The sequence below is a fragment of the Capra hircus genome, chromosome 8 (genome assembly GCF_001704415.2).
Source record: "Capra hircus breed San Clemente chromosome 8, ASM170441v1, whole genome shotgun sequence".
In the NCBI taxonomy this organism is placed as follows: Eukaryota; Metazoa; Chordata; class Mammalia; order Artiodactyla; family Bovidae; genus Capra; species Capra hircus.
Window position 1 is genome coordinate 102,242,564 of NC_030815.1, and position 21,156 is coordinate 102,263,719.

Sequence of the window (21,156 nt, forward strand, 5' to 3'; positions counted from 1 at the left end):
GGCAGGGAGAGCTCCTGGATCAGGTGAACCACGAGCTCTGTAAATCCTGCACCCCCTCTTGAGGGCTTTGTTCACCTGGATGTGCTTGGTGGCCAGAGCATCTGCATCTAAGCCCTTCAGTTCGGCATTGCTCTCTGCATCTTTGAGCAGCCCTCTGGACCACCAACCCTGCATCCAGCCCCCCTTCGGCCTGAGCACACCTACAAACTGCCATTGTGACGACAGAATGGCACGGCACATGTTCTGTAAAGGGACGTTGTTCAGATACTTGGTGGCATTTCAAATATGCACACCCTAGATGGCCTGGGCCGTTTCACAAGTGTTATTAAAGTGAACATATGAAGATTTTGAGCCTCTTGATTTGCATGATTTTCTGGGGTTTCTGGGTCAACTGAATAGCAAACCATTTTTAGAAGTCCCCTTCTTTCCCCGGCTGGCAGCGTGGAGGCTGCATGATGCCTGGAGTTACTGGAAAAGACGTGAACCAGCAGGAGTCTGTCAGAGCACTGGCTGCCTTCCTGAAAAAGTTCGGGAAGCTGAAAGTCCCTGAGTGGGTGGACACTGTCAGGCTGGCCAAGCATAAAGAGCTCACTCCCTACAATGAGAGCTGATCCTACACACGAGCTGCTTCCATTGCACAGAACCTGTACCTCCAGGGGCGCTGGGCTTGGCCCCACGACCACAATCTCAGGGGGATTAGAGGAATGGCGTCATGCCCAGCCACTTCAGCAGAGGTTCCAAGAGTGTGGCCCATCAGGTCCTCCAGGCCCTGTAGGGGCTGAAAATGGTGGAAAAGGACCAAGATTGGGGCTGCAAACTGACATCTCAGGAAAAAGCTCTGGACAGAATCACCAGACAGGTGGCAGCTGCCAACAAACAGCATTAGAGCAAATGATCCTGGGTTAATAAATTGCCTCATTCCTTAAAAAAAGTCACCTCAGGTCACTTACTGGAAAAGCCTGTTCTACCGTTTATACCACATCACTGCGTCTGTTACTCTGACTTCATGCCAAAGGGAGTTAATTTCATCACTTGTACCTGTGAACTTACAAGGAAACTATTTGTATTTTGGGTCAGATGGTGCTTTGTTCTGTAGAAATGTCTGCAGCATTGCAGCATGTCTTAGCATCCCTGACTTCTGAGAACCAACAGCCAGAAACAAAACTCACCCCTGCATTGGAGGACCAAAGATTTCTAAATGCACTCTAGAAGGACGGCACTGCCCAGTGTTAGAACCATTAATATTAAATGTGGAGACAGAAGGTGCTGCAGTGTTAAGTATAACCTTCCCTATTCCAGAATACTCAAAGCTGAGTCTTGCTTGGTGAATCAGCCACTCCAAGAGTAGAGGTTCTGTTTTGACTGAAAGGCCTCCACCACAGGCTACCTGGGTGACCTTGAACAAGGTAGCTGAACTTGGGGAGCCTCAGTTTCATCTGTGAAACTTGGGTGAGACCTCCTGAACTCGGGAGCAGTCGGCCCTAGTACAGAGGCGGGTGTTCCTTCCTGAGCCTCCCCCAGCTCCTCTCTGTTCCTCATGGCTCTGAGAACGTGAGCTCATTGCCTAATTGACCCGCCACAAGGTTAAGAAGCAAGAATGTGTATAGAAATGAAGTCAGTGGGGAGAAGTGTGGAGTTCCAGCTGTAGGGTAATTACCTGATGGCACAAATCGAGAGGTAGATGTTAGTCCCTTGGCAGGATATGAAGGCGGCTTTCTGATTTCGTAATGGAGAACTTTTCCTTCACAGTGGAGCTTAAGGCTTTGGTGTTGCTAAAAGTCTGCATGTCTTAGCAGTTTGGGACTATCTTATACATCAAGACGCTAAGAATTTATAGAAGCTACCTTCATGAAACTCACAAAATGTTATATAGAACAAAGGAAATCAACTCAGTTTCCGGGCTCTGAAAGCTTATTCTACAAATTCATCCCCCCAGAACAAAATGTTACCGTTTTGTGATGGTGTTCTAATTTGCTTTGAGGTCGTTTCAGAGACCTGAGTCACCAGGTAGCATTAAAAGTGGGGAAACAGAAGTCAGGGTTTTAGATACTGCAGAGGTGGCCACTGGCAGTCAAGCAGCAGCCAAATTCTATCCAGTTTCCCTTGGTCCCTTGATGCTGTGATACAAGATAAAAACCAGGGTCCCCTGGCCGTGCTGCTTGGGATGGGAGCTAAGGCTTTTACTCTATCCAGAGTTTCTGCCTTATCTCTTTTTCTCTTTTTTCCGCTTCATGACATGTGGAACCTTAGTTCCCTTGCAGTGGACTCCGAATGTCCTAACCACTGGACTGCCAGAGAATTCCCTGCCTTACTTCTTTTTTTGTAAAACATAATTGTATGTATTTTTGCCTGCACTGGGTCTTCGTTGCTTTGCGAGGCCTTGCTCTATTGCAGTGAACGGGGGCTTCTCACTGCCGTGGCTTCTCTTATTGCCAAGCTCAGGATATAGGCGTGCAGCCTCCATAGTTGCAGCTTAGTTGCTCCTCGGCATGTGGTATCTTCCCCGACCAGAGACCGAAAGCGTGTCCCCTGCACTGGCAGACGGCTTCTTACCCACTGTGCCATGATGGATGTGCCCTGCCTGGCCTCTTAAGGCCGGAATTAAATGGTTGAAGGAAGGGACTCAGAACTCTACCCTGCACCTACCAGGAGGAATAAAAATCTTTTCCTCCAAATCCCAGATTTCTTTTGATCCACTGACTTTGGTTTCTTTTCCCTTTAAACTTTTATACTCTTAACACTCCATAAACCACATACTAACAAGAGGTCATCGTGAACAAGAAGCAACTGAGTGGGCCTGCCCTCCTTACTGATAAGAACTCTGCCACTCCTGGTTAATCCTACCCTTCTCTCCCCCTAGTTCTGACAGAGGACCAGCCAACAGGTTGTTGAATAAGTGAATAAATTAATGAATGCAAGCCCTTTTTACCGGGAATGGTTGCAAGAGAGCCAAAGAGAAAACTGAAAGAAGACAAACACACTTGCTCCCGACTGAAGTTCACTCCCAGATTTTTTTAGCAACAAATAGTAAAAAGAGCAACTCAAAAAACAAACAAACAAACAAATGTGAACTGAGTTCAAAGCAGCTCCAGTAAGAAGTGCAGCCTGCTATTTGGGCTGGACAGGCTCCTGGGTACCCTCATCCAGCCTTTTGGCACAACTTGCTTCTGGCTCTGTAATCACAGGTCTGTTCTCTGCCCTTCCATGACCCACGGTTCACACCCAGAGGTCTCTTCACATCTTCCCCAGTCCGTTAGCTTTCAGAGGTTCTCATTATAGTAGGACTCTTGCTAGAAGCAGATGCACAGCCTAGCGGACCCCTGGATTGTAAAAATGAACAATACTATGAGGGAAGACCAACCCCAAGTGGTGCTCCGCAGTCCCCATACCCAGCAGCTGCCAGGAAAGGTGTCTGGAACAGACGCTCACCCCACCCCCAAGAAAAATCGTCTGGTGCAAAAGATGGAGAAGATGAACAACACGGTGCCGCAGAGGATGACCGCCATCGTGTAGGCAAAGATCCGGAAGTGCGGGTTGCGGAAACACTCCCGCAGAGAGTAACGGCTGGGGATGGGGACTGGCCTGGTGCCAGGGCCCACGTCCTGGGGGTGCCCCGCCTGACTCCCAGGCTCAGGGCCCAGGTCCAGCGTGTAGACCCGGGGCTGGCGCAGGAAGTAGCGGCTCTTGGGCTGGTTCTTGAGGCAGAGCTGGTGGCCTTCCAGGATGACGTGGTGGGGCTCCAGGCGGAGCAGGGTGAGCACAGCAGTATCCGTGGGCAAGTCAGTGACAGGCTGTCCGGAGGCCAGCACGGTGGGGTGGCGGCACAGCGGGCACAGCAGGCGGCGCGTCGGAGTCGCCAGGCTGATGTGCGCCAGGCATTCCACGCAGAAGGAGTGGCAGCAGTCCAGCACTTTGGGGGTGTGGAATGTGTTGTTGAAGGGGTTCCAGCAGACAGGGCACTCAGGCTCCCGGCCCTGCTGTTCTGCCATCCTCAGGCCAGACACTGGGGGGGTCTGACAGGAGACGTCCTGGCAGAAAAGGAGCAAAGGAACACCCATTAGTCTCCGTGCCCGTGCTTGGCCTCAGGCTGTGTCTTGAGGGTTGTTGAAAGGCATTATCATCCATATTTATTTCGCAGATGAAACTGAAACTTACATTCAAAAAGATGAAGTGAAATGAACTTATCTATAAAACTGAAATAGATATAGAAACAAGCTGTGGTTCTTAGGGGGCAGGCGGGGGAGGGATAAATTGGGAGATCAGGACTGACATGTACACAGTACTATATATAAAATAAATAACTAGTAAGGACCTACTGTATAGCACAGGGAACTCTACTCAGTACTCTGTAATGACCTATATAGGAAAAGAGTGTAAGAAAGAGTGGATACATGGAAAGTTATGACCAACCTGGACAGCATATTAAAAAGCAGAGACATCACTTTGTCAACAAAGGTCCGTCTAGTCAAAGCTATGGTTTTTCCAGTGGTCATATATGGATGTGAGAGTTGGACTATAAAGAAAGCTGAGCACTGAAGAATTGATGCTTTTGAACTGTGGTGCTGGAGAAGACTCTTGAGAGTCCCTTGGACTGCAAGGAGACCCAACCAGTCCATCCTAAAGGAGATCAGTCCTGGGTGTTCATTGGAAGGACTGATGTTGAAGCTGAAACTTCAGTACTTTGGCCACCTCATGAGATGAGCTGACTCATTCGAAAAGACCCTGATGCTGGGAGGGATTGAGAGCAGGAGGAGAAGGGGATGACAGAGGAAGAGATGGCTGGATGGCATCACCAACTCAATGGACATGAGTTTGGGTAACTCCAGGAGCTGGTGATGAACAGGGAGGCCTGGCGTGCTGCAGTCCATGGGGTTGCAAAGAGTCGGGCACAACTGAGCGACTGAACTGAACTGAATATATATAACTGACTCATTTTGCGGTACACTTGAAACTAACACAACATTGTAAATCAACTATATGCCAATAATTTAATAAAAAAAAAAAGTGATTGTTCCAGATCACCAGGTTCCTAAGCCTGGTGCTCTGGCAGCATCCCCTGTGCTGGGCGAAGGCCTGAGCCACCCCAGCATCATTGAGCTCACGCTGAAGGAGACAGCTCTCTGGCCTTGAAAGCGGATTAAAATGTTTCCTGTGCTGTATGGGATTGCCCTTGGTTTCCTGGACTCCAGGGAGAGGCAGGGGAACCGCAGACAGTGCTTCATGAGCTAGGTGTGCTAAGTCACTCCCGTCCTGTCGGACTCTTTGCAACCCCATGGACAGTGGCCCTCCAGGCTCCTCTATCCGTGGGATTCTTCAAGCAAGAATACTGGAGTGGGTTGCCATGCCTTCCCCCAGGGGATCTTCCTGGAGGATGAATATTTCCCTACCTGCTACCTCACATCCCTGGCTAGGGCAGAGGTGGGCTTTGCCGATACCTGGTCTACCCCTCCTCTGGGGGCAGATGCCAGGCCCTCCCTTCCTCATCCCCTTGGGCTACAGGGCCAATCCCCGCAATCCGTGGACCCAGTGTTTGTGCAGGGCACCACGCTGGCCTGGCAAAGGGACCTCTGTGAAGGCTTTTCCCTTTGACATGAAATCATGGACAGGCTCCTCCCTCCCCGGCTCCCCAGATCAACCCTTCCAGAGCCTTCTCCCAAGATCTGGTCTCCCGTGACTCCTCCTCCATCCGTTTGTCCTAGAAACCCCCAAAGCACCCACCTGGGCTCCCTTGGCACTAGGGTAGTAAGGCAGACTGACCCGGAAGGTCGGAGGCTCCAGTCTTTTCCTCTCCAATATCCACAAAGCCTTGGGAGACTGCCTTCTCGCCACCAACCCCGGGGCCTGTCTCCATGGCAGCGCACACGCAGCACCTGCAGCTGCCAGGTGGCCCAACCTGCAGCCTCTGGAGCGCGCCTGCCTGCAGCGAAGGCCAGAGTGGCAAGTGGGGAGGTGGGGGACCAGCGTTCCACTGGGGCGTGGCAAACAACGCGCCCTGGAAGCCAAGCGTCTGCGAGATTGTGGGCAGTCTCCTCAAGGCCTGGGCTCCCTGGCCTGGAAAGGCAGGGGTGGCAATTGCCTTTTTCTAGATTGTAGAGAGGGTAAATGACCCTTCTGGGCTTCCTCTCTCCTGGGCCCTCATTTCTCTTCTACAATGGCTGAAACCTCCTTCTCACACAAAGGGGCTGCCAGCCCTGCCCTTCAATTGCTATGAAATTCACTTGCTGCCCTGCCTAAAGTCTCTGACTATTCTCTCAATATCAGATTCAGCAAGTGCCCTCCTGATCACTTAATGGGCCCAAGGAACTACACCCAGAACATGCAGGCCTCGCTGCCCCTTTGTTCTTAGAACATAGACGGTCAGCCGGCAGGCACTGACTACTGGGTTGAGTCCAAGACTTGACCCTCCCACCACCCTGGGGACTTCAGAGGGAGTCATGGAGGAGGAGCAGCGCTCCAGCCCTGCTTCTGTATTTCAGCCAGAAACACTTGGCTTTCCTCATATTAATCACTCGAACAAGCTGAAGAGTTGCGCTTCTGAGAAAAAAAAAAAGTTTAAAAACCTCTTCTCCAACCTAAGCCCTCATTTTGCTGATGTGTGTGTGTGTGTGCGCGTGTGTGTGTGCGCGCGCCCGCACGCTCAGTCATGTCCAACCCTATGAACTGTAGCCCGCCAGGTTCCTCTATCCATGATTTTCCCCAGGCAAGAATACTGGACTGGACTGCCATTTCCTTCTCCAGGGAATCTTCCCAACCCAGGGATCAAACCCATGTATCTTGTGTCTTCTGAATAGGCAGGCAGATTCTTTATCTCTATCGCCACCTGGGGAGCCCTTCAGTCTCCCCCAGCGTCACTCATGGGCTTCCCTCACAGCTAAGTGGGTAGAGACCTGCCTGCAATGCAGGAGACCCAGGTTCAATCCCTGGGTCAGGAAGACCTTCTGGAGAAGGAAATGGCAACCCACTCCAGTATTCTTGCCTAGAGAATCCCATGGACAGAGGAGCCTGATGGGCTACAGTCCATGGGGTTGTAAGGAGTCAGACATGACTTGCGACTAAACCACCGCCAGGGTCACGCACTGGTGACCTCGGGACTTCTAGGCCACCACCATGCTGCAGTCAGAGAGACAAAACCCACCATTCGGTTCACCTGCTGGATATGTGTTACTGACTGGATAGTGGGAGTTTGCATTTCACTAGGAGAGTTCTTGGAGAAGGCGATGGCACCCCACTCCAGCACTCTTGCCTGGAAAATCCCATGGACGGAGGAGCCTGGTGGGCTGCAGTCCATGGGATGGCGAAGAGTCGGACACGACTAAGCAACTTCACTTTCACTTTTCACTTTCATGCATTGATGAAGGAGATGGCAACCCACTCCAGTGTTCTTGCCTGGAGAATCCCAGGGATGGGGGAGCCTGGTGGGCTGCCGTCTATGGGGTCGCACAGAGTCGGACACGACTGAAGCGACTTAGCAGCAGCAGCAGCAGCAGCAGGAGAGTTCTAGCAGCCATAAATATTCCTCTCATGGTAGGAATCCAGGAAGTGTGCGGGGGCGGGGGGGGTGGAATTTGGGGACAATGTGTCTCCCTTGTGCCCCAAACATGACCTCATCTACCCTGACTGAAATGGCACCTGAAGCAAAACCTGCTTACGCTCTCAACCATGATTTCCTGGTTTCCTGCTAGACCCTAGACCTCTGCCACTGCCTCATGTAGGGAAGAGGAAGACATGCCAGGGGAGGATTAACCAGCTCTGGCCAAAGCTGGGATAGTCTGCCAAAGATCCCGACCAATGAATGCCTCCTCCTGTGGGTCTTTCGTCCATCCGTCCAGCAGTCATTGAATTAAAGAGAGCTCATCACAGCTCTCAACGGACATGAGTCTGAGTGAACTCCGGGAGTTGGTGATGGACAGGAAGGCCTGGCGTGCTGTGGTCCATGGGGTCGCAAAGAGCTGGACATGACTGAGTGACTGAACTGAACTGAACTGAACATCACCGGTCAGGCACTGTGCTAGACACTCAGTAAATAACAGGGAACAAAATAGACCTAGTCTCTGACCTCACGACATTTAGAGTCTAGTGAGGGAAGGAAACATTTAATGAGTGAGTGACGGGCAATAAATAAGCGCACAATTTTAACGAATGCTATAAACAAAAAGGAAAGTGAGCTTAGAGGACTGGCTGCTTCAGATGAGACTACCAGAGAGGGGATATGAGAAGAATCCAACCCTGTAGAGTGGAGTAGGAGCATTCCAGTTCAAGAGAACAGCCTGTGCCAAAACTCTAAGGAGAAGCAGCTTTGAAGAAATGAAAGGAGGCTGGGTAACTGAGGTGTAGTGGGCAGGTCTAGAATGAAAAGTGGCTTAGGAAGAATCCTGAGGAGAATCCTAAGAGAGACTGCCCTGGAGGCTGGGGAAAGCATCTGGGTTTTTTATTCTAGGACTGAGTCTATGTCTGTGTATGCTTGCCAGTGGCGCTGGGGAATGGGGGCTGACCTGATCCTGTTTCTATTTTTAAAACACCATTTCAGCTGCAGAGCAGAAGACAGACTGAAAGGCATGAGTGGAAATGAAAGACCAGATAGGCCCTCTAGCGGTGGTCCACGTTGGGATGGTGGGACTTGATGCAGGTGAGGCGATGGTGGAGAAGATCAAAGGGATGGGTAAAAGAGATCTTTGGAGATGGGATCAAATGCACTCTCTGAGAAGCAGTGGACAGCAGAGATTCTAGAACCAGATTGTCAAGGCTATTGATCTCCAAGCCACTGCTTATTAGGGCTGTGATTTCAGCTGAATTGCTTAACCTCTCTGTTCTTCCGTTTCTTCTGAAAAGGAAGCTAAAAGTGGTGGTGCCTCAGAGGGTAAAGTTCTTAGACAGAACCTGGCACCCAGGAAAGACTATCTATGAGGTGGTTGAACTATCCCTGCAAAGGGCTTTGAGAGAGAGGAAGGCTCAAGGGAGACTGAGGGCTTCCAGGCGGTGGTAAAGAATCCACCTGCCAATGCAGGGGATGCAGGTTCGGTCCCTGGTCCGGGAAGATTCCACATGCCACAGAGTACCTAAGCCAGCATGCCACGACTACGGACCCCGTGCTCGACAGCCTGGGAGCTGAAACTGAGCCCAAGTGCCGCAATTACTGAAGCCCTTGTTATCTGGAGCCTGCGCCCTGCAACAAGAAAAGCCACCACAATGAGAAGCCCAGGCACCGCAACTACAGAGCGGCCCCTGATTGCCACAAGAGGAAAGTCCCCAAGCAATGAAGACCCACTACAACCAAAAATAAAATAAAATTGAAAAAGGCTGACTTTGAAGCCATGAAGCTTTCTGCATTGAGCTTTGAGAAGCCCCTGAATTCCAGAGTGTGTCAGAAGAAGCAGACCTTAAAATGTATATAACCTTGATTCAGCAGTACCCCTCATTGGAAATTTATACTATGTAAACAATCCAGGTCCTGTGCAAAGATCTGAGCACTGCTTTAATGGTGAAAAATTGAAAACTGCTTAATTATCCAATAGTAGGACACTGATTAAATAAGTTCTCTCCATCTATACAAAGAGATGTTCTGCAGCCTGTAAACAATGTCCTAAAACATCTATTGATACGGAAATACATTCATGACATGTCATTAGTGAAAAGAACCAGCAGTAAAACCATATTACAGTACAATCTAATTTTCCAATATATGTGTGCAGTGGGAAAAATGCATGGAAAAACAAACACTGTCAACAGTGGTTATCTCTGCGGCTAAGAGTGTAAGTTTGTTGGCTTGTTTTTGATTCTATCTGAAAATTCAAACTTTACTGTGCTAAGCTTATATTACTACCCTTAAAGAACTTCCTTCCCCACAAGGTAGACTTCCGTTTTCTGAAGTTCCATGGCTAAATCTGTTAAGGGTTGTGAGGAGGGATGATTATGGTCGAAGCAGCACCTGGGCCCTTATCGGCCATGGTCCCCTCAGGCCTTGGCTGTGGTTTCAGAGTCTGTCTCCAGGAAACAGGAGAGACTGGCCACTTATCCAACTTGGACTGACTCTCAAGTTGGGATATCCCAATACCACCCAAGACATCACCTCCGTCTGTGACCTGCTCACTCAGCCAAATATCAGTTGTCTGTCTGCTTTCAACTTGGAAAGAGGAAAGAGGTGAAGAGCTAGCATTTTCATAGAACTTCCCAGTTTACGAAGGGCATCAGTTCTGGCCAGGGTCTGAGTGGAGTGACTCCCATTTTGATGGTAAAATTGCCTTTTACAGTTTTTTTTTTTTTTTTTGCATAGACCATTTGATTGTGTGAAACCACCCTCAGAAGAAAGCAGGATCAAGAGTTGAAAGTGTGTAGTTTTAGAACCAGACTTCTTTGCTGTGAGGTCTTAGACAAATGGCTTAACCTCTCTGAGCTTTGTTTTCCTCTATGATAGAGGCTAATGAGCCCACCTCATGAGCTTGTTGTGAGGAATGGATAATGGCTATTATGTGCCCAGCAAAGCACAGCAGATGCTCAATGCGTAGTTAACATGACATTTTTACACTCATTTTATCGATGGGAATATCAAGACTCAGAAAGGTGAATTGACTTGCCCAAGGCTTCACAGCTAAAGAATGGTTGAACTTGAAAGATGATCCCAGCAGCCCTGCCTCCCAAGCCGGTGTTCACCCCAGGGACAAGCTGCCTCTCCAGAACGCAGGGCTCTGTGGCCCTTCCCTCCACGACCCTCCCTGACTCCTTACCTGTTTCTCAGCGCCTCCTCCACCTCCTCCTCCTCGGCTGAGCGGTCCTGCAGCGTGCTTTCTGGGCTCTGCCTGCTCCTGGCGCGTGGTTTCCAGGCAGCTGTGGGCGGGCCTCATTTGCATGGTCTTCAGGAAGCTCTTGGCCAGCTCATGTTTTCTTCTTTCCCTCTGATGACTTTGGACAGCCTGAAAGCTCTGGTTCCATCCTCCTCCTGTGAGTCACTCTTGCTTTCTCTCTAAAGGGGTTGAAGTCCACTTGTCTTTGCAGACCCGTGTTCTGTAACACAGAACACAGCTTGGTCTGCTGCCATCATGGCTGACTGCACCGCCTAGGCTGACACACCACCTTAGCGGTAGTTGAAGGCCAGGCAGGGTGCTTCTTTGAAGTCACTTCTGCCCCTTGGCCCAGATAGATCCTCCCCTACTCTGAGCCCTACCACCAAATTACAAAGGGCTCTTGCAAAATATTAGGAAAAGGCAAATAATGCAAAAGGAAAATGATCAGGGGGAGAGTCTTTGAAACCAAAGCCTGAAGAGCCTGGGTTCCCAATCAAGTCAGATTTCTGGGTCAGAGTCAAGTCCTCAATCAGAATCCGGACTCTCCTTACTAGTGATGGAGACTTGAGCAAATTGACTTCTCTAAATACTGGTTTTCTCAGCTGCAAACGAGCATAATAATTTTACCCATTTGATCTGCAGGTTAAATGAGATAATTTGGATAGAGATCATAACACAGTGCCTGGTACACAGTAACATGCAGTAAATCTTAACTATTATAAATGATCAGGCACATCAAAGAAAAAGAAATACAAATGGAATAGACATGTAATTATTCAACCTCTTATAATTGTTGCTGTTGTTCAGTTGCTAAATCATGTGTGACTCTTTGCGACCCCATGGACTGCAGCATGCCAGGCTTCCCTGTCCTTCACCATCTCCTGGAGTTTGTTCAAACTCATGTCCGTTGAGTTGGTGATGCCATCCAACCATCTTGTCCTCTGTCGAACCCTTCTCCTCCTGTTTTCAATCTTTCCCAGCATCAGGGTCTTTTCTAATGAGTCGGCTCTTTGGATCAGCTGGCCAAAGTATTGGAGCTTCAGCTTCAGCATCAGTCCTTCCAGTGAATATTCAGGACTGATTTCCTTTAGGATTGACTGGTTGATCTTCTTGCAGTCCAACAGACTCTCAAGAGTCTTTTCCAACCCCATAGTTCAAAAGCATCAGTTCTTTAGTGCTCAGCTTTATGGTCCACCTTTCACACCCATACATGACTACTGGAAAAACCACAGCTTTGACTAGACGGACCTTTGTTCACAAAGTAATGCTCCTGCTTTTTAGTATGCTGTCTAGGTTGGTCATAACTTTTCTTCCAAGAAGCAAGTGTCTTTTAATTTCATGGCTGCAGTTACTATCTGCAGTGATTTTGGAGCCCAGGAAAATAAAGTCTGTCACTGTTTTCATTGTTTCCCCATCTATTTGCCATGAAGTGATGGGACCAGATGCCATGATCTTCATTTTTTGAATGTTGAGTTTCAAACCAGCTTTCGTACTCTCTTCATTTATAGTTCATGGAATTCTCCAGGACAGAATACCGGAGTGGGTAGCCTTTTCCTTGTTCAGGGGATCTTCCCAATCCAGGGATTGAACCCAGGTCTCCCGCAATGCAGGCAGATTCTTTACCAGCTGAGACACAAGGGAAGCCCCATTTATAATTAGAGAAATTCAAATTTAAATAAGATACTGCTATTTTCCCTATCAGACTGAGACTGAATTACTAATAGCTTAAAATGCTACTATTATTAAAAGTAATACTAGCAGTCTATGTACTTTATTAAATCCTTCTGATTGTTGACAGTGAATCATCCCAGTATTCCCACAAGGCACAATATAGGAAACAGAACATCAGTGACTCATGCTTACTCTTCCACAGGTAAGGGATCAGAAGCTCTAAGGGATTTGTTTGCCCAAGCGCTCAGGAGAAACAAATGAAAGAGCTGGGACTGGAAGTGCAGCCTGAAATCTCTGCTGTTGCCTCATTCTCTGCCCAAATCATGTTCATACAACCTCTTTTTGTTCCTTCTCCTATTCTTCTTTTATTCTTTTTTGTTTTTGTTATTCAGTCGCTAAGTCACGTCCAAATCTTTGAGACCCCATGGACTGTAGGGATCCGTTCCTTTACAGATCCTTTAAATTGGGGTTTGGAGAAAAAAGAGGAAAAAAAAAAAAAACAGAAATGAAAGTATTTGGTGATGTAATCAAATGCCCTAGTCCCCTTAATTTGTGTTTTACAATTTTTATTTTAGAATAGGTGACACATTCATGTATTCAGCACAATGAGAGGTCTGATTTGGCAATGGAAATGTTTTTCTCTCAGCTACCTAATTTCCCTAAAAATTAGCATATTATACTATCAGTTTCTTGAGTATCTTTTCCAAGATGCTTTATGAACACACAAGCAAAACTCCTATGTTAGAATGTCCATGTATTTCTTTTCCTCCCTTTTATACAAATGTGCATATGGTACACGTTTTTACATCTTGCTTTTTTCGTTTAATGATGTATCTGAGATATCATTCTGTATTAGTGTATAAAGAGTTTTTTCCTTTTTTAAAAAAAATTTTATTTATTTGTGTGTTGGCTGCTGTGGGTCTTTGCTGCTGCATGGGCTTTCCTCTAGTTGCGGCAAGCAGGGGCCGCTCTCCTGTTGTGCTGTGCAGGCTGCTCGTTGCACTGGCTTCTCTCGTTGCAGAGCACAGCCTCTAGGGCACTTGGGCCTCAGTAGTCGAGGCACTCAGGCTTCCTTGCTCTGTGGTATGTGGGATCTGCCCAGACCAGGGATCAAACCTGTGTCTCCTGCATAGGCAGGAGACATTCCTTACCACTGAGCCGAAGGGAAGCCCCTTCAGTTTTTTAATGGCTGTACTGGATCTCATTGAATGACTGTACCAGAAATTACTTAATCATTCCTTTTTTTTTTTTCCTTTGTTTTGTTTTTCCTGTATAACAAAGGATCCGAGTATCAAGGTATAGTGAAGGAGGGAACAAGAGAGACACCCCCCTTGGTGTAAGGACACACAGGGGCAGAAGGATAGGCCTCCAAAGGGGAGGTGGTTCTATTTAGCCAGCGTTTATTGTAGTAAAATATTCTTAATAACTTTCACTCACCATGTAAAAATGTTCTGGTATGCATTCTTTATAGTGAAGTGTTACTATATCACATCTTATTTTTTTAGCAAGTCAGTATATCTTCTGTACTTCATTGTAAAAAGTTAGCTTTTGAATTTTATTTGCAAATACACTTTTTTTTTCCATTTGGCTCTATGGTTTGTTGCCTGTTTAGCTGAATATATAATGTCAACTTATCCTAAGGCTGTCCATGTACTTAATTTACTTAAGTATTAGTCTTGATGGGGAAACAGTGGATACAGTGTCAGACTTTATCTTTTTGGGCTCCAAAATCACTGCAGATGGTGACTGCAGCCATGAAATTAAAAGATGCTTACTCCTTGGAAGAAAAGTTATGACCAACCTAGATGGCATATTCCAAAGCAGAGACATTACTTTGCCAACAAAGATCTGTCTAGTCAAGGCTATGGTTTCTCCAGTAGTCATGTATGGATGTGAGAGTTGGACTGTGAAGAAAGCTGAGAGCTGAAGAATTGATGCTTTTGAACTGTGGTATTGGAGAAGACTCTTGAGAGTCCCTTGGACTGCAAGGAGATCCAACTAGTCCATTCTAAAGGACATGGGATTTTTTTGGAGGGAATGATGCTGAAGCTGAAACTCCAGTACTTTGGCCACCTCATGCGAAGAGTTGACTCATTGGAAAAGACTCTGATGTTGGGAGGGATTGGGGGCAGGAGGAGAAGGGGACGACAGAGGATGAGATGGCTGGATGGCATCACTGACTCGATGGACGCCAGTCTGAGTGAACTCCAGGAGTTGGTGATGGACAGGGAGGCCTGGTGTGCTGTGATTCATGGGGTCGCAAAGAGTTGGACACAACTGAGCGACTGAACTGAACTGAACTGAACTGAAAGCACTCACTGTGTATCAGTTCAGTTCAGTCACTCAGTTGTGTCCGACTCTTTGTGACCCCATGGACTGCCGCATGCCAGGCCTCCCTGTCCATCACCAGCTCCCGGAGTTTACTCAAACTCAATGTCCATTGAGTCGGTGATGCCATCCAACCATCTCATCCTCTGTCGTCCCCTTCTCCTCCTGCCTTCGTTCTTTCCCAGCATCAGTGTCTTTTCTAGTCAGTTCTTCGCATCAGGCGGCCAAAATACTGGAGTTTCAGCCTCAGCATCAGTCCTTTCAATGAATATTCAGGACCAATTTCCTTTAGGACGGACTGGTTGGATCTCCTTGCTGTCCAAGGGACTCTCAAGAGTCTTTTCCAACATCACAGTTCAAAAGCATCAATTCTTCAGCACTCAGGTTTCTTTATAGTCCAACTCTCACATCCATGCATGACCACTGGAAAAACCATAGCTCTGAGTAGACAGACCTTTGCTGATAAAGTAATGTCTTGCTTTTTAATATGCTCTCTAGGTTGGTCATAACTTTTCTTCCAAGGAGTAAGCGTCTTTTAATTTCATGGCTACAGTCACCATCTGCAGTGATTTTGGAGCCCCAAATATAAAGTCTGTCATTGTTTCTACTGTTTCCCCATCTATTTGCCATGAAGTGATGGGACCAGATGCCATCATCTTAGTTTTCTGAATGTTGAGCTTTTAAGTTTCGCTGTGTATAGGAATCTGTATTTTGGAGGTGCTTGATCTATCTGCAAAGAAAAATTAAGAATGATTAGTACTTTATTACACAATGTTCCTAGAAGTCTTAATTGTGTTTATTAAAAAACAGAAACAAGAAAACTGTAATGTTAAACTTGTATGCCTGGAAGTAATTAAGGTACATCATTACTGTAGTTTAAAAGTTGTACATGATAAGACATATTTTATTTTTACTATATGTTTTTACTGAAAGATCTATTCTCTGTCCCAAGGCAAGCATGAATAAAATTAGGTTAAATTTTTTTTTTTTTAAAGGAGGGGTTAGAGGGGAATGTCATTAAGGCAGCAAAATAGTCTCTATTAAAAACTGGAGGAAGTCTCCAGTCTCCAGTCTTTGCAAGCCTCAGAGACCGAGGCAGAGGTCACACTCCAGGATTCGAAGGAAGGGAAATGTCAGTGTTTCCTCTCTTGGTTCTGATGCAACCATTCCCATTGCTCACCCTGGGTCACCGTGCAGATAAGAGTGCCTCTGGACTCGGAAGTCAGAGATTCGCTGGTGTGGGTTAAAAGTCAGCATCTCTGGCATCTCTGGAATAGCTGTGCTCCAGACTCCTCAGCCTCAGGTACCAGCGACTAGGGGCTCGAGGCCCTCTGGGGGAAAGGGCTCCATGGGGCAGAGACACTTCTCAGGGCTTGTCCTCCTCTGGGGGCAGTCCAGTCAGGTCAAAGATTTTACCCAACTGGTCAGCTTCAGAGGTTCCACAGAAGAGAGGCCTTTGAGGAAACATCTCTGCAGAGATACGGCCAGCGTTCCCCATGTCCACAGGTGTTGCATATGTAGACAGTAAAGGAACTTCTGGAATTCAGGGTACCAGAGTGTAACAAGTACAGAGGTAAGTGCCAGATGGAAAGGGCAGATTCTGGCCAGGCCAAAGTCAGCCAGCTTGACTGTTCCACCACTTGTCACTTGAATGTTCTCTGCTTCAGGTCTTGGTGAATGAAGAAGTGGGCATGAAGGAAATCTAGGCCTCTTAGAAACTGGTGCCTCACACCCTTGATGGTCTCCACGGGTACACCTGGTGGGGTGCCTTGTCCTGGACCACAGGTCTCGGTCCACATACTCACACATCAGGATCACTTTGGTCTCCCGATCAGTTCAGGCTGGCACAGGTGTCCAGTAGGCCCCCTCCAGGGCACTCATATGCTCTTGAGGGCCACAAAGTGGCCACTGTGGGGATCGTCAGCCTTGCATTCCATCCCATGGGCACCAACACCAATCTCAGCAACTGGCTCATCTTGAAGGGTAGCCATTCTCAAACCAGAGGAGACCCCTGCCCCATGTTGAGAGATACAGGGACAGCCTATCAGGGCACTGAAGTCAGTTCCTGCGGTGTCATACACTCGAGCTCTGTCCTGGGCAAGAAGTTGGATGCTCAGTTCTGTTCTGCTCAGTCGCTCAGTCATGTCCATCTCTTTGCAACCCCATGGATTGTAGCTTGCCAGGCTTTTCTGTCCATCATCAGCTCCTGGAGCTTTCTCAAACTCATGTCCATGGAGTCGGTGATGCCATCCAACCGTCTCAGTCCTCTGCCGTCCCCTTCTCCTCCTGCCTTCAATCTTTCCCAGCATCAGGGTGTCTTCCAATGAGTCAGTTCTTCACATCAGGTGGCCAAAGTATTGGAGTTTCAACTTTAGCATTAGTCTTTCAGTGAACATTCAGGACTGATTTCCTTTAGGATTGACTGGTTGGATCTCCTTGCAGTTGGGGATCAACTATCACCCCCATGGGTCTACTATAGACACAGGCCAAAGCTAAAGCCGTCCCCTTTACCACCACCACCACTGAGTGACGAGCTGCCCAGCCATTCCCTTCTTGATCTAACCCCTTGTCTTCATTTTTGGCTGTGCCTCAAGGCACGCAGGATCTTAGTTCCCTTGCCAGGGATAGAACCTGGGCTCCCTGCAGTGGATGCTTGGAGTCCTAACCACTGGACCCCAGGGAATTCCCCCAATCCCTTCATTTTAAATATATAAACATTGGATGGAAAAATAAACGCCAAAATGATTGCAGTATTTAGATAAGTCTAGAATTGTCTGGAAAATAGTTGTGTTCTTTGGGAAGCATTTTTCCTCTGTCTGATCAGGAAACAGGGATGTCTCACGGCCTGACCTGGTGGCCTGGAATTCCCTTTCAGCCCTGGAATGCCCTACTTTCCATTTCTGGTTAACTAAGTTTAGTGAGAATTCAAAACACTGATTAAGCCCAGAAGACCTGGTTTGTATTTGAAAGTTTGGAAGCCATGCTTTCCGGTTTGGCAACTCTTGCAAACCATGAAGTTTATACAATTTGACATAATAATATAATTTCCTGCAAAAGATATGTGTCATATTGTGACTTATAGTAAGAACTGTATATTTGGCTTTCATTGTGTTCCTGGTGCAGATTCCTAAAACCCTTGGAATGTCCTAAGTGATTGAGAACAATAAAGGTGTCTTTGTTATGTTAATGAGGTAACTTTCAAAATACAAGATAACCTAAGAATGGCGGCTGCTTGCCAAGGGAATCAATCTTATGATTTTGTGTCTGAGTTTTCAGTCTGGTCCTTACAATCCTAACTTTAACCCTCCACCTCCTGGGAGGGGAAAGGAGCTAGAGATTAAGTTCCATCAGCAATGGCCAATGATTTAATTAATCATGGCTGTGTAATGGGGCCTCATAAAAATCCAAAAGGATAGAGTTCAGAGAGCTTCTGGACTGCTGAACACATCAAGCGCTAGGAGAATGGTGTGCCTCGAGAGCCCATGTGAGTTCCACAGCCCTTCCCTCTTACCTTGTCCTACACATCTCCTCCATCTGGCTGTCCATCTGTTGTTGTCACTCACTCGCTAAGTTGTATCCGACTTTGTGACTAAATAAATGGACTGTAGAATGCCAGGTTTCCCTGTCCTTCACTATCTCCCAGAGTTTGCTCGAATTTCTGTTCATTGAGTCAGTGATGCCATCCAACCATCTCATCCTCTGTCACCCTCCTTCTCCTCTTGCCCTCAGTCTTTCCCAGCATGAAGGTCTTTTCCAATGAGTTGGCTCTTTGCATCAGGTGGCCAAAATATTGAAGCTGCAGCTTTAGCAGTCAGTCCTTTCAATGAATATTCAGGGTTGATTTCCTTTAGGATTGACTGATTTGATCTCCTTGCTGTCCAAGGGACTCTCAGGGGTCTTCTCCAGCACCAAAGTTTGAAAGGATCAATTCTTTGGCCTCAGCATTCTTTATGGTCCAACTCTCACATCTGTACATGACTACTAGAAAAACCATAGCTTTGACTAGACATACATATGCTCATCTATATCCTTCATAATATCCTTTATAATATGCTACCTTATAATTACCTATATAAGGTAAATGGAAGCAAATATTTCTCAGTCCTGTGAGTTGCTCTAGCAAATTAATCAAACCCAAGATGGGGTCATGGGAACCTCTGATCTATCGCCAATTGGTCAGAAGCACAAGGAACTACGTGGGCTTTCAATTGATATCTGAAGTGTGTGTGGAGGGGAGGCAGTCTCGTGACACTGAACCTATAAGCTTTGGGATCTGATGCTTTCTCCAGCCAGGTAGCATCAGAACTGAGTTGAACTGTACACCCAGCTAGTGTGATACAGACACATCCAAATCAGTCACAATTGGAATATACCTATATCTTTTGGTTCAGTGAGGATGTTCATTGCAGTTTTAACTACAAATTAATTTAAAAAAAAATAGAGCCAAGTATAGGACATCAGTGAAGTGGAAAACTATACAATCATTTAAAATGATATTGTATAGATGTGTATAACGGACTTTTGGACTCAGAGGGAGAGGGAGAGGGTGGGATGATTTGGGAGAATGGCATTGAAACATGTATACTATCATGTAAGAATCGAATTGCCAGTCTATGTCCGACGCAGGATACAGCATGCTTGGGGCTGGTGCATGGTGATGACCCAGAGAGATGGTATGGGGAGGGAGGTGGGAGGGGGGTTCATGTTTGGGAATGCATGTACACCCGTGGTGGATTCATGTCCATGTATGGCAAAACCAATACAGTATTGTAAAGTAAAATAAAGTAAAAATAAAAATTAAAAAAAAAGAAAATGCCAATAAAAAATAAGAATAATTTTAAAGTAAAAAAATAAAATAAAATAAAATGGTATTGTGGAAGAATTTTTATTGACTTGTGAAAATGATCACAATATACTATAAATGGAGGGGGCAAAGCAGTTTACAAAATATTGTATGTGTGAGTCAGACTTTGACAAAACTTGTACAGGCTGAAGGCCATGAGACAAAATGTCACAATGGTTATCTCTGTGTGCTAGGCTTACTGGTATTGTCATTTTCTTATCTATATTTTTTAAACTTTTATTAATAAATATGTATTACTTTTGATAGGGACAAAGTAGGATAATCAAATAGTTAGCCCAGAAATTTCATTAGGGGAGCACAGATAGAGGGGGAATTTTAAGGGACTTTGGGGGACTATGGTAAGTTAATGATCATTTAAGCAATCAGATTTGATTAATCATAAAATCAAGTAGGCTTTCGTAGCAACAGAAACCATGAAGCAGGAGCATGGCCAAAACAATTCAACAATGGTGGCATGAGACCGCATCTCGCCCAGTGAGTCAGTGAGTTAATGGCTCCGAGGACATGCTCTTTGCACACATTAAAAACAACGATTTATGAAAGGTGACAATTCAAAGGGAAAGACCTTCATTGTACTGAGACCTGAAGTAATTTTTCTGTAGTGCCAGCTTGACCATGTAGGGACAAGAAAGTTCCCCTACCCAACCTGGAGGAGGAGTTGATGGTGGAAGTGTGACACCTATTGAAGAATGAGAAAGAAAGCGGTCTTTTTCCCCTCCCCACATTTCCTCTGATTATAAAAATATAAGCCATGGAGTTCTTGAGGCAGCACCCTCTCACCAACCAATTGTAAGCCTCATAAGAGTCCTATTCTAATAAATCACTTTTTATCTATTATTTTGCCTCTTCCTGAATTCTTTCTGTTCTGAGACATAAAGGACTGGAGCGGAGCCCCCTAATGGCTTCACTTCTGGAGTAGGGGAATTCACTTGGAAAATAAGTAAGTCTGAGTTCTCTGCAACCAAGGAATCCAGAACTTAAGGAGAAAAGGAAGGCGGGTGTGTAAGAAATCAGGGTATTGCAAGCATTGACACAAAAACACCTCGTCTAAGCACGGCCCTTCCCCGGGTCACTTCTTGTCTAGCGAGCAAATGCGCTATCACAGTGTCTCTGGGTGGTCGGGGCTAGGGAGTACTTTGCAAATAGTGGAAAATTTTCCGGGGAGATACCCAGGAGAGATAGTGAGGCATCTCAAGAATTTGACAGTTGAACAAACTTAGTTCATGCTTGGGAAGTGAGGTCAGTCAGCTGGAAAAGCACCTTGTCTAAGCAGTCTGTTGAAACTGGGTGAGTGAAGAGTCATGAGATGTGGTGGAGCGCAGCCAAGATCTGGAGTGGAGGTGGAAGGTGGCATGAACCACGTGGGGAGGAAGAGGCAGCAGAAGGCAGGAAACGGGCAGCGGAGGAGGCAGTAAAGGCGGTGACGAGGCAGGTTTGGTCCGGTGACCAGGGCTGAGTGAGACCCCACCCCACAAGCGCAGGGGCAGCTACCCCTGTGGGGCACCACATGGGGTC

General features: G+C 46.8%; 1 protein-coding gene and 2 pseudogenes across 2 annotated transcripts; 1 reads left to right on the plus strand and 2 right to left on the minus strand.

Annotated features, from left to right (window-relative positions):
• LOC102171709 lies at positions 450-886 on the plus strand (annotated as a pseudogene).
• RNF183 (ring finger protein 183) lies at positions 2,993-11,421 on the minus strand. Of its 2 annotated transcripts, none has more exons than XM_018052622.1 (2): positions 10,722-11,421; positions 2,993-4,028 (listed from the first exon to the last, which is right to left on the minus strand). In XM_018052622.1, exons 1-2 carry the CDS (start codon positions 10,842-10,844, stop codon positions 3,426-3,428), a joined length of 726 nt encoding a protein of 241 aa, XP_017908111.1. In that variant the 5' UTR covers positions 10,845-11,421; the 3' UTR covers positions 2,993-3,425. The 2 variants fall into 2 exon arrangements, with proteins under 2 accessions (XP_017908111.1, XP_017908112.1); XM_018052623.1 differs by lacking the exon at positions 10,722-11,421 and adding an exon at positions 5,719-5,957.
• LOC102176606 lies at positions 15,627-16,946 on the minus strand (annotated as a pseudogene).